At 59.5% G+C, this 14849-nt stretch overlaps 1 protein-coding gene across 1 annotated transcript; it reads right to left on the reverse strand.

Annotated features, from left to right (window-relative positions):
- Positions 1-4460: 4460 nt before the first annotated feature.
- On the reverse strand, positions 4461-14071 carry OVOL1 (ovo like transcriptional repressor 1). The gene is made up of 4 exons (XM_004383723.1): positions 13713-14071; positions 7013-7230; positions 5060-5249; positions 4461-4761 (listed from the first exon to the last, which is right to left on the reverse strand). Exons 1-4 carry the CDS (start codon positions 13810-13812, stop codon positions 4466-4468), a joined length of 804 nt encoding a protein of 267 aa, XP_004383780.1. The 5' UTR covers positions 13813-14071; the 3' UTR covers positions 4461-4465.
- Positions 14072-14849: the final 778 nt, after the last annotated feature.

Below are 14849 nucleotides of genomic sequence, written 5' to 3' on the forward strand. Positions count from 1 at the left end.
TCTCCCCTCCTCACAGCACCCTCCTCAGCGGGCAGCCATGTCCCGTCTCCCCTCCTCACAGCACCCTCCTCAGTGCCTTTAACCTTCCCTCTAACCTTTGCTCGGCTCTGCTGCTGCGGTTTGCCCATTAGTTTCTTCAGGTGCTTTACCTAGCTGGGGGCCTGGAGACACAGTCTTTACAACAGAAAGGGACTTTAGAACTCAGGAAACCACCCCATTTTATAGATGAGGAGACTGAGAGATAAAGTGACTTGCCCAAGGTCACACAGGTAGTAAGAGGCAGGGCTGGGCCTCAGGCCCCTGCCACACACCTACGCTGGGAGGGAGGGACCCCAGGGGTTGTCTCCAGGCCTCTGTTATTGCCTAAGCTCACGTAAGCTTTGTTTTTTTTTAGCTTTTGCAGCCTCACCTCCTTGATGACCTGTTGAGCTTCAAGTCAACTACAACCCCTAAATTGTTTTATAGTCTTATATCCTTCTAATTGTAAAAATATAATACGTGCTCCTTGTAAGAAAGAAAAATTTAAAAATGCATACAAATACATAGTATGACTCTTAATAGCACTTCCTGTGAAAGATTTTCCCACCCTATACTTGGTTGCCTTTTTTTTTTTTTTTTTTTAGGTATAAAAACAGGACTGTACTTTTATCCTAGGAGTCCCTGGGTGGTGCAAAGAATTAAGTGCTCAACTACAAACCAAAAGGCTGGCAGTTCGAGCCCACCCAGATGTGCCTTAGAAGAAAGGCCTGGCGATCTGCTTCCAAAAAATCAGCCATCGAAAACCCTGTGGAGCACAGTTCTACTCCAGCACACATAGGGTCCTCATGCATCCTTGATAAGGTCATCTTGCTAAATCCTACCCAGCCTCCCTGTCTCAGAATCTTGTTTTGTTATCAGTTCTCCTTGTTGGCACTCAGCAGGGCTCAAACAAATGCCTGTGGCCTGAGGAATGAAGGAAGCAAGCAGTGTTGATCCAGCCCAGGAGACCCTCTGCCCCCCCACCCCCAATGGCCACACTCCTGCATCAACCTGGAATACTTGCTTCCCTCAGCCCTCCTCTCTGCACTGTTCCCTCGTTCTTCTGGCCCACTTCTTCCACGAAGCCTTGGACCACTCTTTCAGATGCAAAAAGCTCCTTTCTGTGGTCCTAGCATTTGTAGCCTGGCCACGCCCTTTGCCCTCGGTTAAGTATTGACTTGCTTATCTCCCCTCTCTTCGGCTAGGGCCTTACTTCCCAGTCAGCTGAGAGCCTTTCCTCCTTTTCTAGTTTCTCCCCTAGCACTCGTCCTACCCACTCTGGAGAACATTTGGGCCCTCAGAATGTGACTGTCTGGCCAAGCCTGCCAGGAAGAGGCTCTTCTGAGGGCTCCGGAGGGGGCCCGCGGCCCGCTGGAGGTCTTCTGAGGAGTGGGAGAGAGTAGAGGCGGATGGAGCCCAGGGACGCCCGCCGCCCCCACCCGCCCGGGGTTTCTTGGGAGCTGTCACGTCTCCTCTTAAAGTTTACAGAGCTGTTAATCATCTGAGCCGCTAACAATGGGCTCTGCTAATCTTGGGACAGGTAGAAATGGGATTTGGTCGCCCTTCAAATTGGGAGGCTTTTCCAGATAAGAAAAAGCCTCCAGGCCTGGCTATTTAAAGAGACATAAGGAGGGTTAAAGGAGCCTGGGTAGTGGAAGTACTTTGGAATGGGCTGCTAACCTAAGAACCCACTCAGCAGCCCAGTGGAAGAAAGGTCTGGCGCCCTGTGGAGGCGTTCTACTCTGTAACACATGGGGTCGCCGTGAGTCATGGGCCGACGTGACGGCAGCTAACAACAAGGAGGGTTGAGGGCCTTTCCACTCCTCTGAGCTTCTCCCAGGGAGCCTTAGAGGTCAGGTCCCTGTTTCCCTTCTCCTCACAGCACCAGGACACCAACCCTTCTCAAGCCTCCCAGAACATAGACCAGGTGGTCCTCCTCTTCCTCCCTCTAGTTGTGGTCCATCTGGCCAGTGTGACTGATGGCGGAACACTGAACTGGGACTCAGGGTCCAGGGGTCAGGTCTTGGTCTCCTTCGGAGCGATCCTGGGTAAGCAATGGGGCGGACCCGGCAGTCTCACAATTTCCTTCTAGTTTGAAGAGCCGTGCAGGCCCCCTTGAGCTTCCGGGTGGCCGTCCCTGCACCACTGCCTGTTCGCTGCAGGGCTCTGGGCACCTCCTAGCTCCTCTGCCGGATGGGATCATAGCCCCTACCTCACAGGGCAGGGCAGTGAGGAGCAGTGAGTGGGCCTGACTCAGAAGTCACCGGGACATGAACTTTGTGCCTGTTATTTGGAACAGACTGCCATCCCGCTGTGGTCCAACCCCAGCAGAGTGCTGGGAAGAGTGGCTGCTGAGACTGGAACCCCCACAGGCCACCAAGAGATCCGAGGCACCAGGGTACAGTGGGGGCCATCAGTGGGTCGGTGGGGGAGACTTAGGCAGCTGAAGAGCCACACTGCCCAAGCTGAGGGCGCTGGACCCAGGGCCACAGCCCTTGTCTGGACTTGAGGCCCACTGGTAACTGTGAAGGGTTACGGCTTTGTCTAGAATAGATCACTTGTTTCAATTAATCTCTCTGTGAGGCGAAAAAAGAGGCCTCTATGACAAGCAGAAAAAGAGAGTTCTCTGATTTTAATAGTTGGGGGGAAAGTTATAAAACAGACAACACAGAGCCCATGGCTCCCTCAGATTGGCAATGAACCAGGGACACAGAAATGTAAACAAAAACCGAGCTTCCAGAGAATGTTCTTTTATACATATAACTTTCAGAATACAGCAGTGCCCCAGACACAAAAAAATACTCTAACATAAAACAAGGGTTCAGGAACCGTCTATACACATTCCAGAAGGAGACAAACACGGACACGTGGGAAGTCGGGAGAAGGCACCTTCCTCCTGGGTCACACAGGGGCTAAGCTGCTCTTTCGGGGCAGGGGAAAGGGGATACCAAGGCTGGGTCTATGCAGGGTTTGGTTTCAAGGCGCTGCCCATGTGTTATGCTCCGTGGTCCTCTGTGGAGCGCACCTCCCTCGCTCTCCGCAGGCTGGCTCCCACCCCTACCACCTCTCCTTTGGACCCACATGACACAGGGACAGGTCCTGCACACAGGCCCCACCCCCTGGACCAGCGATATTTGGGACAAGCTGCAAAGTGTGATGATCTTTTCTTCTCTGCCCCTCAGATAGGGCGGCCAGCCCAGGGACAGCTCTCTGCTCAGGCAGTCAAAACCCCAGAAAACAGGCTGACATGAAGTCTGTTACCCACCTAATGCATTCCTTCCTCTACATGGTCCTGGTGTGTTTGGTCGTTATTCTGTCCCAATTTTTTGCTGCTGTCCTAGGTTTCTGACTCCACCAAGAAGCAAGTGGGCCCTCTCACTTCTTGGTCCTCCTCACGCGGTAGACTCCAGCTGTCAGACGCATCATCCCATCTGTCACCCCCCACCACCTCTGGGAATGGTGAGTTACCCCACAGACGGAGACAAGGAGGGGCCGAGTGACCTGGGGCTGCCTTGAAAGGATGCAGGAGGGAAGAGCAAAAGTGGGCTGCGCTGCCGGGGCAGAGAGGCAGGAGGGCAGAGAGGGCGCCTGTCCTCCAGGAAGGAGCAGGGGGCAGAAATACGGCGGGTGAAATCTATCAGGAGGTACGAAGACTGGGTGGTGGGCCAGGCAGCCACCCCCAGAGCCAAGGCACAGAGGGTCTGAAATGTCCGGGATAAATAGAGCCACGTGAGGACAGAGAAGAGCCAGCTCCATCCCACTCATGAAAACAGTCGCCATTGGCACCAAAAATATATATTACTATCTGTACATTTGTCATCTTTAAAAAAAGGAAAGAAAATCTCCTTGGCACCTTGTGGTTGATTTCTTAAAAGTGAGGTGATATGTGGAAAGGCCTCCTGTGTACACACGCGCGCGCACGCACACACACACACACACACACACACCTGCAGCTGTGCAGACACGTGCGCATCTCCCTGTCGGGAGGGCAGAGCCTCCCTGCAGCCCTGAGCGTGAGAAACACTGACAGGGGCTGTCACCAGCTCCCCCACCACGGCTGTTTGTGGAGGGTGCTCCTGGTGAGCACTCTCCACTCTGTGGCCCAAGGGGGACCAGCAGCCAGGCCCTGGTCTCCAGAGGCAAAAGCAGCAGGACCACCCTCACGACCTCCTAGGGAGGAAACCCTGCCAACCCAGCAAACAATGCCATCTCAGTAGGCTTGCTGCTGCTGGCTGAAGGCAGCCCTGGCCTCCTGCCGCCCCCTCTGCCCTAAGACAAAACTAGAAAAGTAAGCGGAGGTCAGCTCAGAGGGCCGACGTGAGTACGTGTGCCTGAGGGCAGGTTGGGGCACGGGGATCCGGTCCTGATCGCCATTGTCCCGGCAAGAGGCCGCAGGAGGGTGGACGGGCCAGGCAGCAGGAAGGCAGGCCGGGCCTCTCGGCGCCTCTCACAGGTGGTGTTCGCTCTGCAGCAGGGAGGTGACGGTGTTCTGCAGGGCCACGGCCACCTTCTTAGAGGTCTTGCGCAGCAGCGGGCTGTCAGGGTGGTGCTCCTTCAGGTGCAGGATGTGGCCCTCCTGGCTCTCGGATGTGCAGCCACACTCCTCACACACGTACAGCTTGGCCCGGCGCTCCTTGTAGGCGTACTTCTGCTGCACACCGTGGATCTTCTTGAGGTGAGACTCCAGAGAGCAGCGTTGCGTGAAGGCCTTGTCACACAGGCTGCACTTGTACGGGCGCACGCCTGCGGGGAGCGGGGTGGCCGGGTGTCAGGGAGGGGGCTGCAGCAACACTCCCTCAAATCTCTCCCCCTCAGAGCCTGTCGGCAGCTTCCTGGACCCAGAGGACAGGACCCCTGACTCTAAGGGGGAGAGATGGACGGAGGGCCCGTCCACCAAGTTTCCCAGGGGATTCTCTAACTGATGAACTGAGGACACTTTGCCCTGAGCTCCAGGAGCCCCTCCCAGGCCAGCTGTTCCCCAGGAAAGCTGGGGTGGCCAGAATCTCGCCCTCCTGGCCTCAGCTGTGTGGACCCCTCTTACCAGTGTGGGTGCGGACGTGTCTCTTGAGATCAAAGGTGTCATTGAAGCCCTTCCCACAGTACGTGCAGAGGTGCCTCTTGACGTCATTGTGACACTTCATGTGCCGATTCAGCATGCGCTGGTAGGTGAAGGCCTTCTGGCAGATATGGCAGGTGAAGAGGTCTCCACTGGGACTATCCCCCAGGGTCACCTGTGGGCGAGGAGGGTGTTTGTGACAGATACCCGGAAGTTCGGGCTGCAAGTCAGCAGCCACACCAGCTCCCAGCCCCATGAGGGAAATAGGGCTCCCCCGCCAGAGGCCACAGCTCTATGGTGTTTGCTAACATGGATCGGTCAGGGCAGGAAGGAACCTTTGGGCCACAAGAATGCAGCCTCTTATCAGGGTCCCCGGCCCCTTCCCAGGCTGCCACATAGCCTCAACTTCACCACCTCTGAAGACGGGAACTTAGCCACCTGCCAGCCTGCTGCGGCTCAGGCAGCTCCAGCAGTTAGCAAGTTTGCCCTTAAACTGAGCCCAAATCCGCCTCTCGGAGTTCTGCTCATTCTTTCTCCTCTGAGATGCAGTCCCAGGCTGAGGCCATCACTGTCACTGGAGGCCTCTCGTGCAGCCCAGCTCCCTGCTTCCACTCGAGCCAGACTGACGTAGCCAGTTTGAGTCCCTCTGCCACCCAGACGGCCCTCTTGCTGATAGGGCCTTTTTCATTTTTTTCTAATTATGGAAGATTTCAAATATATGCAGAAGTAGAGAAACAATGCCAAGAGCCCTGAGCCCTGTCACCCAGCCAGGCCCCCTTCTCCTCCACCTCCCTGCCTCCCTCCTCACCCGGGATTGCTGTGAAGCACATCCTGGGCACCTGTCCACCTCTGAACGCCTTGCTTAGAGCGGCTGCGGCACCTCTCCAGGGGCACTGGCTGGCATGGGTGATGCGGGTCTCCATCTCCCCGTGAACGTTCTGGAGGGTGCTTGTGCTTGTACGCAGCCCTGTCGCTGGCAGCTCCTGCCGAGCTCCCCAGGCACTCGGTGCCCCCATCATTGCCACCCCTTCCTCTCCCCCTACTCCTGGAGCTAGCCTTTCAGCACCTGGGGAATTCCCTTGTTGCAAGCCTGTCCAGACCTCTTGGTCAGGACTCAGTCCACTGGCACAGCTGCTGTCCCGTCGCCTCTGCTTTCTCGGGCTGGGGCTTGTCCGTGGGGGACAAGGGATCTGTGACTCGGGAGAGCCCAATGGGGGCTTCCCGGCCAGCCACACCTCTCGGCTGTTCCCTCCAGTTACAACGCCCACGTGGCCTTCACAGGCGAGAGGAAGGAACAGCGTTCCACTGCCAGGTTTCCCATCTTCTGGCATACAGATAGCGCTAGGGGAGCCCTTCCACTGATGGCTGCTGGCAGATGCTTCCAGGCCTGGAGCTTCCAGGAAGGCAGGCACGGCCAGGGACAGCCCTGCTGTTGGCACTCTCCTCAGAAACAGAGGTGCACCTGTCCAGGCCCAGCTGAGCTGTAGTGAAGGCTGGGAAGGCAGACCTGGGCGAGGGCTGATCGCAGGCACAGGCTGTGGGGAACGTTAACGACTGTGTCTGACTCCAGACCTCATTCTCGACGTGGCACAGACGGGAGCCGTCCTGGGCAGGGCTTCCATTTCACCCTTCTCCTAGGACTTCTGTGTAAAGAGGTGGCCATCTCCGGGCGCTTCCCTGGCACCTCTTCTGGCCAGAAACGAAATAAAACCCCTCCCCACCAGACAGGGATTCTAGGGTTAATTTCTTGCAAGCCCTGTTGCTTCTCCCCAGGGCCCGGGTTGCTCACATAGGCCCCCTCTTCCCGCCCACACCAGAAGGGGTCCTCAGCCCAGGTCCAGGCCCATCTCTCCTGAGGACTCGTTTATGCCATGACTCATTGGTGGGACACAGGTCTGACGGATGGCCCTGTCCTCAGGGGAGACGGAGGGCCATTACCTTCATCTTGGTGCGTAGGAAACCATGGTCTCTGCCCTGGGCATCTGCTAGGCGGCCCATGTCTTCTGAGGGCAGCTGGGCCACCACACAGGGCGCAGGGGCCACACTGTAGCTGGGGTCCCGAAGGCTCATGTCCAAAGCCAGGGGGCAAGAGGGGGGTTCAGCCACTGATGGCTCCGGCTCCTGGTAGGGCTGCAGTGGGCAGAAGCCCAGGCTGACTGGGGAGAGAAGAGCAGCCAGGTGAGGGGCTTGGTGGGGAGAAGAGGGTCCATGGGGACTTGGGAAGTGAGCTGGCCAGGAACCTGGAGGCTCTATCCCTCCCCTTCCAGGCAGGCGGCAGAGCAGGGGTGCCCCCAACCCACCATACTACGCCTCCCTCCTGCCCCATTAAGGTAATTACAGGTGACGCCAGCCAAGTGCCACAGCCCACAGGCCTGCCCGCTGAGTAATTTGTGTCTTAGCGGAACTGGAAGGACCGAACCTGCCCTGCCAATTATCCTCCTGAGCCGTCTGCTGCCCCACCTGGGCCAGTCCCTCTGGATTCCAGGTTCACACTCAGCGGGGGCAGAGGGCAGCCCAGGAGGTGCTGGGCCCTAGGACAGCGCTTTGAGACTCAGCCTGGCCCAGGAGGGTCCCCGTGGTCCTCTCCTCCAGACAGACTTAGCTGCTGGCCTTGGGGGCGGGGCTCAGGTGGTCCTTGCCCTTTCCTTCCCCAGGCTTGCACTCCCTGCCCTGCAGCCCCACCAGGGCTCCTGGCTCCCACTCCAGCTCTGCAGGCAGGCAGGCCGGGTAGGGTGGGACAGGGAGGAGGTCAGGGAGCAGCAGGTGGATGCGGCAGCGTAACAGTCTCCTGGGTGGCCTGCCCAGCAGTTACACAACCCGCCCCCACAGCAGGGACCGCTCACTGGGCAAAGGAGGCTGGGCACCCTCCGACAGCGGCGGCACCCATACCCGGCAGCCCTTTGAGGCGGCTGCTCCCGCTCCCGTGCAGACACCTCCCACTGAACGGGGCTGAGAGACGCAGCCCCAGTCCGGACTAGAGAGAAACAGGAAGGCGAGTTCTCTCTAGTGACACAAGAGACAAGTCACAACGCTCTCCGGGCTGGTGCAAACCTTCCTCCCTGAAGCCTCAGCTCTGTACATGAAGCCTGTAAGCAAGGGACACTTTCCAAGCTGCAGAAGAAAAACTCAAGACGGGCCTAGGAAAGAAAGGCTGGGAAGCTAGGGATGCAGGAGGTGAATTTAGGATTCCAGAAGCAGGCCCCCTGCACCCTGCCCCTCCCCAGCTGGTGAGACAGAGGGAGGGGCCAAGGACCCAGGACCGGGAGACAGTCGGCCAGGCTGGAGGCCACTGGGACAAGTGGGGGAAGGCAAGAGGCAGGTAATCACGGAGGAAGGATAAACGGGAGAGCACCAAAGTTTCGGGAGAGGCCCCAGCTCTCGCCCTCTCAAAACACAACAAAGGTCTGACAGGAGAAGAATGCAGCTGCCCGCCACCCAGAACCCGTTTTGCTGGCCCTGGCGTCTGTCTGTCCAGGGGACTTTAATAAACCACCTCATTCTGGGCGTTGATTCACCAGCGCCTGGCCCCGGCCTGGCCTCGGACGCCACAGGAGTCAGGGTGCGTGTTATGAGAGCTGTCTGTCTGCGTGCGACTGGGGAGGGGGGCCTGGTGCCGGCAACTTCTGATGTCACTGTACCAGCTACTGGAGATGCTGGCTGAGAACTCAAAGCTGAATGACAGTGTCCGCTTCTCTGTCTAGGGAGAGACATACGGACCCTCGGCCTCTCTGTCTCTCAGCGTTGGGCCCCGCTGTCCCACTGCACGCGTGGAGCAGCAGAGGGGGCAGGTGACAGCAGGCGAGGGTTGTTGTGTGCCGTTCACGACTCACAGCGACCCTGTAGGACAGAGTAGAACCGCCCCACAGGGTTTCCAAGGCCGTCATCTTTACGGAAGCAGACTGCTACTTCTTTATTCTGTGAAGTGGCTAGTGGGTTCGAACTGCCAACCTTTCAGTTAGCAGCCGAGGGCTTAACCACTGTGCCGCCAGGGCTCCTTAGGTGAGCGTTAGCTGGTTCAAAATGCGTTGTCACTTTTGGCTCCCTTGCTCCAGTGGAGGGGAGGCTTATGTTGGGGTGGTAAGGATCCAAGCCAGCTTGGGAGCATGCCTGTTTCCCAAGCCTACCTCTCCCATCCACGCAGTCCTGGTGGCGGCACCAAGGAACTGGGGACAAGTGAGCCGCCTCTACCCTGGGCGAGGGGCAAATGAGGCTGGACAGCAGCCAGGGTGGGGATGTTTGCCTCCTGCCACCCCTGCCAAACCTGTCTTCCAGCCGCCCCCGTAAGTGGGTCCCGCTGCCACCGCACGCACAGGGAGTGCTCACGGCGTGCCGCTCCTGTCACCAGGTGTCACTGAGTGGCAGACAGCAGGAAGTAGAACTGGTTGGGCCCCTGCCTGTATTGCTCCATCTCCTAATTAGATGTTTCTGGCAAGGATGCGGCCGCTGGGGCTACTCATCACCAGCCCACAGCTATCGAGTGTGGCAAGGCCAAACCAGCGGGCCTCCTCCCTGCTCCCCCAGGGGGCTTGTGCGCCCCCTCCTGTTGCCAACCTGCCTCTACCTGGATGATGTGGAGGGCATGGCCAGAGCAGAAAAACAGATCCCACGGGCTGTGTCCACGGCAGCCCCCGTCGATGGCTCCCCCTGCCATCCCCTCAGCAAGTCCCCTCTTCCTTGGAGTGAAAGCTCCTGGCCTAAACTGTGGATAGAGTGCCAGGTCCTGCCCCACCCAAGGTCGTGGGACAGGGTTGGGCAGGAGGCCAGGGCCCAGCTCCTCAGCCCCCTGCCCACCACACAGGGGTGGGGGGTTAACTCGGTTCTGAATGTGAGGTGGGAACGGTTTTAGGCAGACTTTATCAGGAAGGGCAGGGTCCCCTGGGCCCCTTTCCCCCCATCCCACAGGTCAGCTAGCAGTCGCCTGCAGGGAGGCCAGCTCTGGCCGATGGGCAGAGGCGGGCAACCCTGGAAACACAATGGGCCTGTCTCTCAGCCTTCTGTTTCCATTCTCCGAACCGCCAAATGCTCTCCTCTGGGGCACTATCTTTTCCCCTTTCCCAGCAGCTTTTCATTCCGTGCCCATATGAAGGTGAAACCAGGTGCCTCGCCCTCACCCAGCGTGGACAGCCCTGAACAGCGGGAACTGGGCTTCCTTCGACTCCTTACCCCCAGCTGGACACACCTGGGAGCTCCAAGCGGACTCCACGCACGATCGATGTAAATGATCAACATTCGAGGGGGGACCTTGACTTCAACATGTCTCAGCTTTGCTCCTGTCCTCACCTGCTCTTTCTGGAACAGACAGCCTGGCAGGCTTCCGCTTTGGGACACCAAGGAACAACCAGCTTGGCAGCTCGAGTGACAGCCCCCACATGGGACAGGTAGGAGCCCCATCTAGCCCCCTGCCAGGACCCAGGGTGCTCATCTGCTCTTGCCCACCACCTGGCTGTCTGCTCACCCAGCCCAGCTCCCTGGAGAGCAAAGCCAGGTCTCCTTCCTGACAAGGCCTCTTCCAGGAGTGATGAGAATCTGAGGCTGAATCTCTCCTTGCCCTCCCCACACGCTTGCACTGGGACTCGGGTCAATGCTGACTTTCTGAGCCTCAGCCTGGAAAGAGAGTTGCCCACACTCCCATACTACCTCGCGGCTGAGCAAGCTAAGCCTTGTTACTTGAAAGCTCAGCCTGCTCCCCTCCTCAGAGCTTGTACCCAGGCTGATGAACTATAACTCCGGGGCTTGGGAGTGGGGTGCTAGGGGCCTGGGCAAGGCCCCTCAGGACTCACCTCTTGGGAGCCCTTCATTCCTGCTTCCAGGGGCTTGGAGAAGCAGATTCCATCCCTGTTACTCCAGCAGGCCCTTCCCCATCAACCCAAGAGGTGGAATTTACCTTCTGGGTACAGGTGCCTGGGTTCATCCTCAAGAAATCAGCACTGCTCCCTGTCACTCCACAGTTAATATTGACCCAGCAAAGGAGAAAAGCGCATGGAGGGGAAGGGCCCGGGCGCAGGGCTCTAGCCCCTCAAGGACCCCCTCCCCCTTAGTTCTCCCAGGCCAGGGGAGCTGTCGGCCACCTCTTGCCTGCCTTCCAGCCTCCTATGCCCACTTCCAGGCTTCTCCCTCAGCTTTAGGAGGACAGAGAGGCTAAGAAGGAAGATTTTGCTCTGGGAGAGAACCTCTAGAATTTGGCTCCTGCCTCAGGAAAGGCTGGCGCAATTGTTAAGCTGGGCCCCGGAGTCAGAGCTGCCAGGCTGGGGCCTAGTGTTCCAGTCAGTAAACCTTCTCCTTCCAGGCCTCTCTTGATGCTCTGAGGGACCCACAGGGTGCTGGTGGGAAGATTAGAACAAACACATCCATGTTTCCAGTGCCTCTGCCAGTGGGAACAGGTCAGCGCTTACTGGTCACAACGTGCCACGAGTCTGTGACGTGGGGTGAAGGAAACGTGCCGGGCAGCTCCTGGGGTCATGGTTGGCTGGTGATGGAACGGCCCAGGCAGGGGACAGGCCACCACAAAACACGCACCCTACTACTCTCCATCTGAGGCACCCGAGCATAGACGGAGAACATTCCCTTTCTCATTTCCAAAAACTGGGAAAATGCTCCATGGGACACGTCGTTTTCAGAAGTAAAATAAGGTACTTTAATCTCTACCTTCTACTTGACCCCACATGCTCTCCCATCACCACAGAATCATGAGGGAGAAGATGGGGCAGATTCTCACTCGCACCCTCAACTTTAGACCCTAGCACCCAGCCTGACAATCCTGCAGAGAGAGCCCTGTTCACCCAGTGCACCAGCAGCAGGGGGCCTGGACACCCGGAGCCTCCCAGCACCTGATGGGCGGCCCCTGGGCAGAGTCCCCTGCCACTCCCACTACTGGCCATCAGAAGCGTGGTGGGGAAAATCACTACAACGCAAGGAAGCCAATGGTTTGAACAGACGGAATTTCTTTGTCCTTTGTAAAAGTCAACACACGATCTGTTACTGATTGGGATGCGAAATGAACTAAAAATAACAGCATGCTGAGTCTCAATCAAGGCAGCTCACCTTTCACACAGTCCAAGTTCAGGTTATCAGATCCCGAGGAGCAGCTAGGCAGCAAGTCAAGCACAGGCGAGGGAGGAGGTGGGTGAGGGAAGTGGGCTCAGCACTGATACTGCGCAGCCCTCCAGGGCTCACCAACCAAGAAACTACAAAGTCCTGGGCCCACACCCTAGTCCACCTCATGTGACTTCCCCTTCTGCCTTAGTTTCCCCACTGGGGCCATCAGGGACCTCTGGCACATTCCCTCATTTTAAGGAGGTTGTAGAAGAGGGGCCCAGGGCTTGAGATAAGATTAAGCTGTGAACCAGCCTCTCCGCAAGCACACCAGTCATTGGGTCATGTAGGTCAGGCCACAAAGACCTCACCACTACACCCCTGTCTCCAACTACTTACTGGGGGAAACTGAGGCAAGAGCTCCTACAGGGCCCCTCATCACCCTCAAGTCACCACTTTCCTACAAGGCCTGGGGCGGTGCCAGGGAGCCTGGCAGATCAAGGGTCAAAGTCTGTTGGTTAATTACCACCTTCCTCTCCCCCCCCCCATCCCGGGAAGGCGCCGGCGGAGGTTCAGCGCATCCCCCGCCCACCCCCAATCCCGGGGAGGAGGAGTCGTCGGGAAGGAAACGGGGCTTTCTCCAGACCCAAGGTTTGTTGGGGCGGAGGGAGGACAGGAGTATTCTTGGGGCTTCCAGAGGACGATGCCCCTGAAGGAGGAAACAACTCGGGTTACTCATTCATAGTTGACTCGGACGCTCTCGAGGCGTCTCGAAAACAAGCTGCGTCCACCGCTTCCCCCAGGCTGTGTGGGGGGGGGTGGGCTCCCTAAAACCCTTTCCCCTCAGTTGGGTCCCCGGCGGGGCTGAAGGAAGACCAATCCTAACAGAAGCGAGACTTGACCCCACCTTTGTCTGGAGGGCAGGCGGGGCGCAGCCGGCGCTTTCCCTGCGAACCCCCGGGACCGCTGGCCGGAGCCCCAGGCAAACTCCGGGGGCCTAGCGCCGGCGCGACTCTCAGCAGCCCTACCCGAGTCTCCTAGCCACCAGTACTGTGGGGGAGGGGGCCAGAGCCCTGAAAGCGGCTGGAAGTCCGAAATTTCCAAGTAGCACAAACCTCGGCCGAAACACCAGCTCGCTCCCTGCCCCCAAGTGGCATCGCTCCAGTGCCCTCCGCCCGCCTCATCAAAGTCCCGGGTCTCCGGATTTACGACGCCAGAGTGGAGGGTCGCCTGAGCGGTGACACACCCCGCTGCCTCCCCTGCACCGCAGCTGGGAGGGAGGGGGCCCGCGGGGGCACTCGATTCCCGGCCTGTCCCCGGCCCCCGACCTGTCGCCGACCCTCGGCCTGCCTCCGGCCCCGGGCCCCCGCCTCCTCCCTGGGAACCGCTCGCGTCCCCACCTGGCCCCTTGCCCCTCCCCCGCGGCGCCGCCTTCCGCCCTCCCCTCCCCCGCCGCCCGGGGTCGCCCGCACCGCCGGCTAACGGGGCCCGGGCGCTTCGCCGTTCAATCTGGCGCCTGCGGACGAGTCCGCACAGTGCGCCCGCTGCCTCTCGGCCTCCCGCTCCCCGGGCCGCAGGCGGGAGCTCCGGCCGCGACGGCGCCTACCCGGCACGTAGATCTCGCCGCGCTCCTCGTCGGGCAGCTCGCTCCAGTTCCTCTTGCACGTGGAGACGCACGGCTTCTTCACCAGGAACGCGCGGGGCATCTTCGAACCCTGCTCGCCGGCACCGTCCGCTTCGGTAACTAGAGCCGGAGCCGTCCCACCTCTCGCTGGCTGGCTGTAGGCGGGGGTCAATCCGGAGAGCAGTCGCCAAAGCGTCCCCACGTTCCGCGGAGAGACGGTGCACGGGAGGTCACGCGCCCGCTTCCAACTCTGCGGCGATGTTGCCGTCCTCCCTCTCAGCGAGGTCCCTTGCAGCCAGGTGCACCGGGCGGCGGGGAAGCGGCAGGTAAGCTTCTCTGGCTCCACTGGCGTTCCCCGCGGCCGCTCGGGAAGTCTTGAAGTGCGATCCGGACGGACGGGTTCACGCTTTATTGGCTCGCGGCGGTGTGTGTTGGTGGCTGGGGCGGGCGGGGCGGGGGGGTGGTGAGCTGAACTAATTAGCTTGGAGTGGCCCGGGTGCGACGGCGCATGCGTTGGGAAATAACGGTGACAACCCACCTATTTGTTACCTGTCGAACCGGTTTCCATCCGCTGCCAGTGAGGTGGCCTCGCGGCCTGGGCGGGGCGGGGGCGGACACAGGGCACCCAGCACCCGGCTTCCACCCGCCCTCCCAGCCGGGCGTGCAGGCGTTGGCAAACGGGAGTTTCGGGAGAGCGGAGAGAAAGGGCCAGGAGGGAGTGGGCAACGTTATTTGCACCGGCGCTCGCACGCTCCGCGGTGATGAAATGAAACTCGCCCGACCGGGCCGGTCCGGCCTGGCGCGCCCGGGGCGCCGAGCGGGCGCGAAGCTGCCGGGCGGGACGGGCGGCCGGCCCACACTTGTTGAATTGGGCCTGGGCCCGGGCCCCATCGTCCCCGGAGCCCGAAGGCCTGGCTGAGCCATTCGTGGATCAGCCCAGAGGGATCTGCCGGACGCAGTCTCCTTGAGGAAGGCCGGAATACCAAGCAGTGAACGCCTGCAGGCGCCGAGGGCTGAGCACTGAGCGAGAGTCCGGCTCTGGCCGCGGGAAGTGTGGAGGGCTTCGAGGAGGAAGCGGCAGCTTACTGCGCTGAGTCCACCGAGATCCGAAAGACCCCC

Source organism: Trichechus manatus, unplaced genomic scaffold (genome assembly GCF_000243295.1).
Source record: "Trichechus manatus latirostris isolate Lorelei unplaced genomic scaffold, TriManLat1.0 scaffold00113, whole genome shotgun sequence".
NCBI lineage: Eukaryota > Metazoa > Chordata > Mammalia > Sirenia > Trichechidae > Trichechus > Trichechus manatus.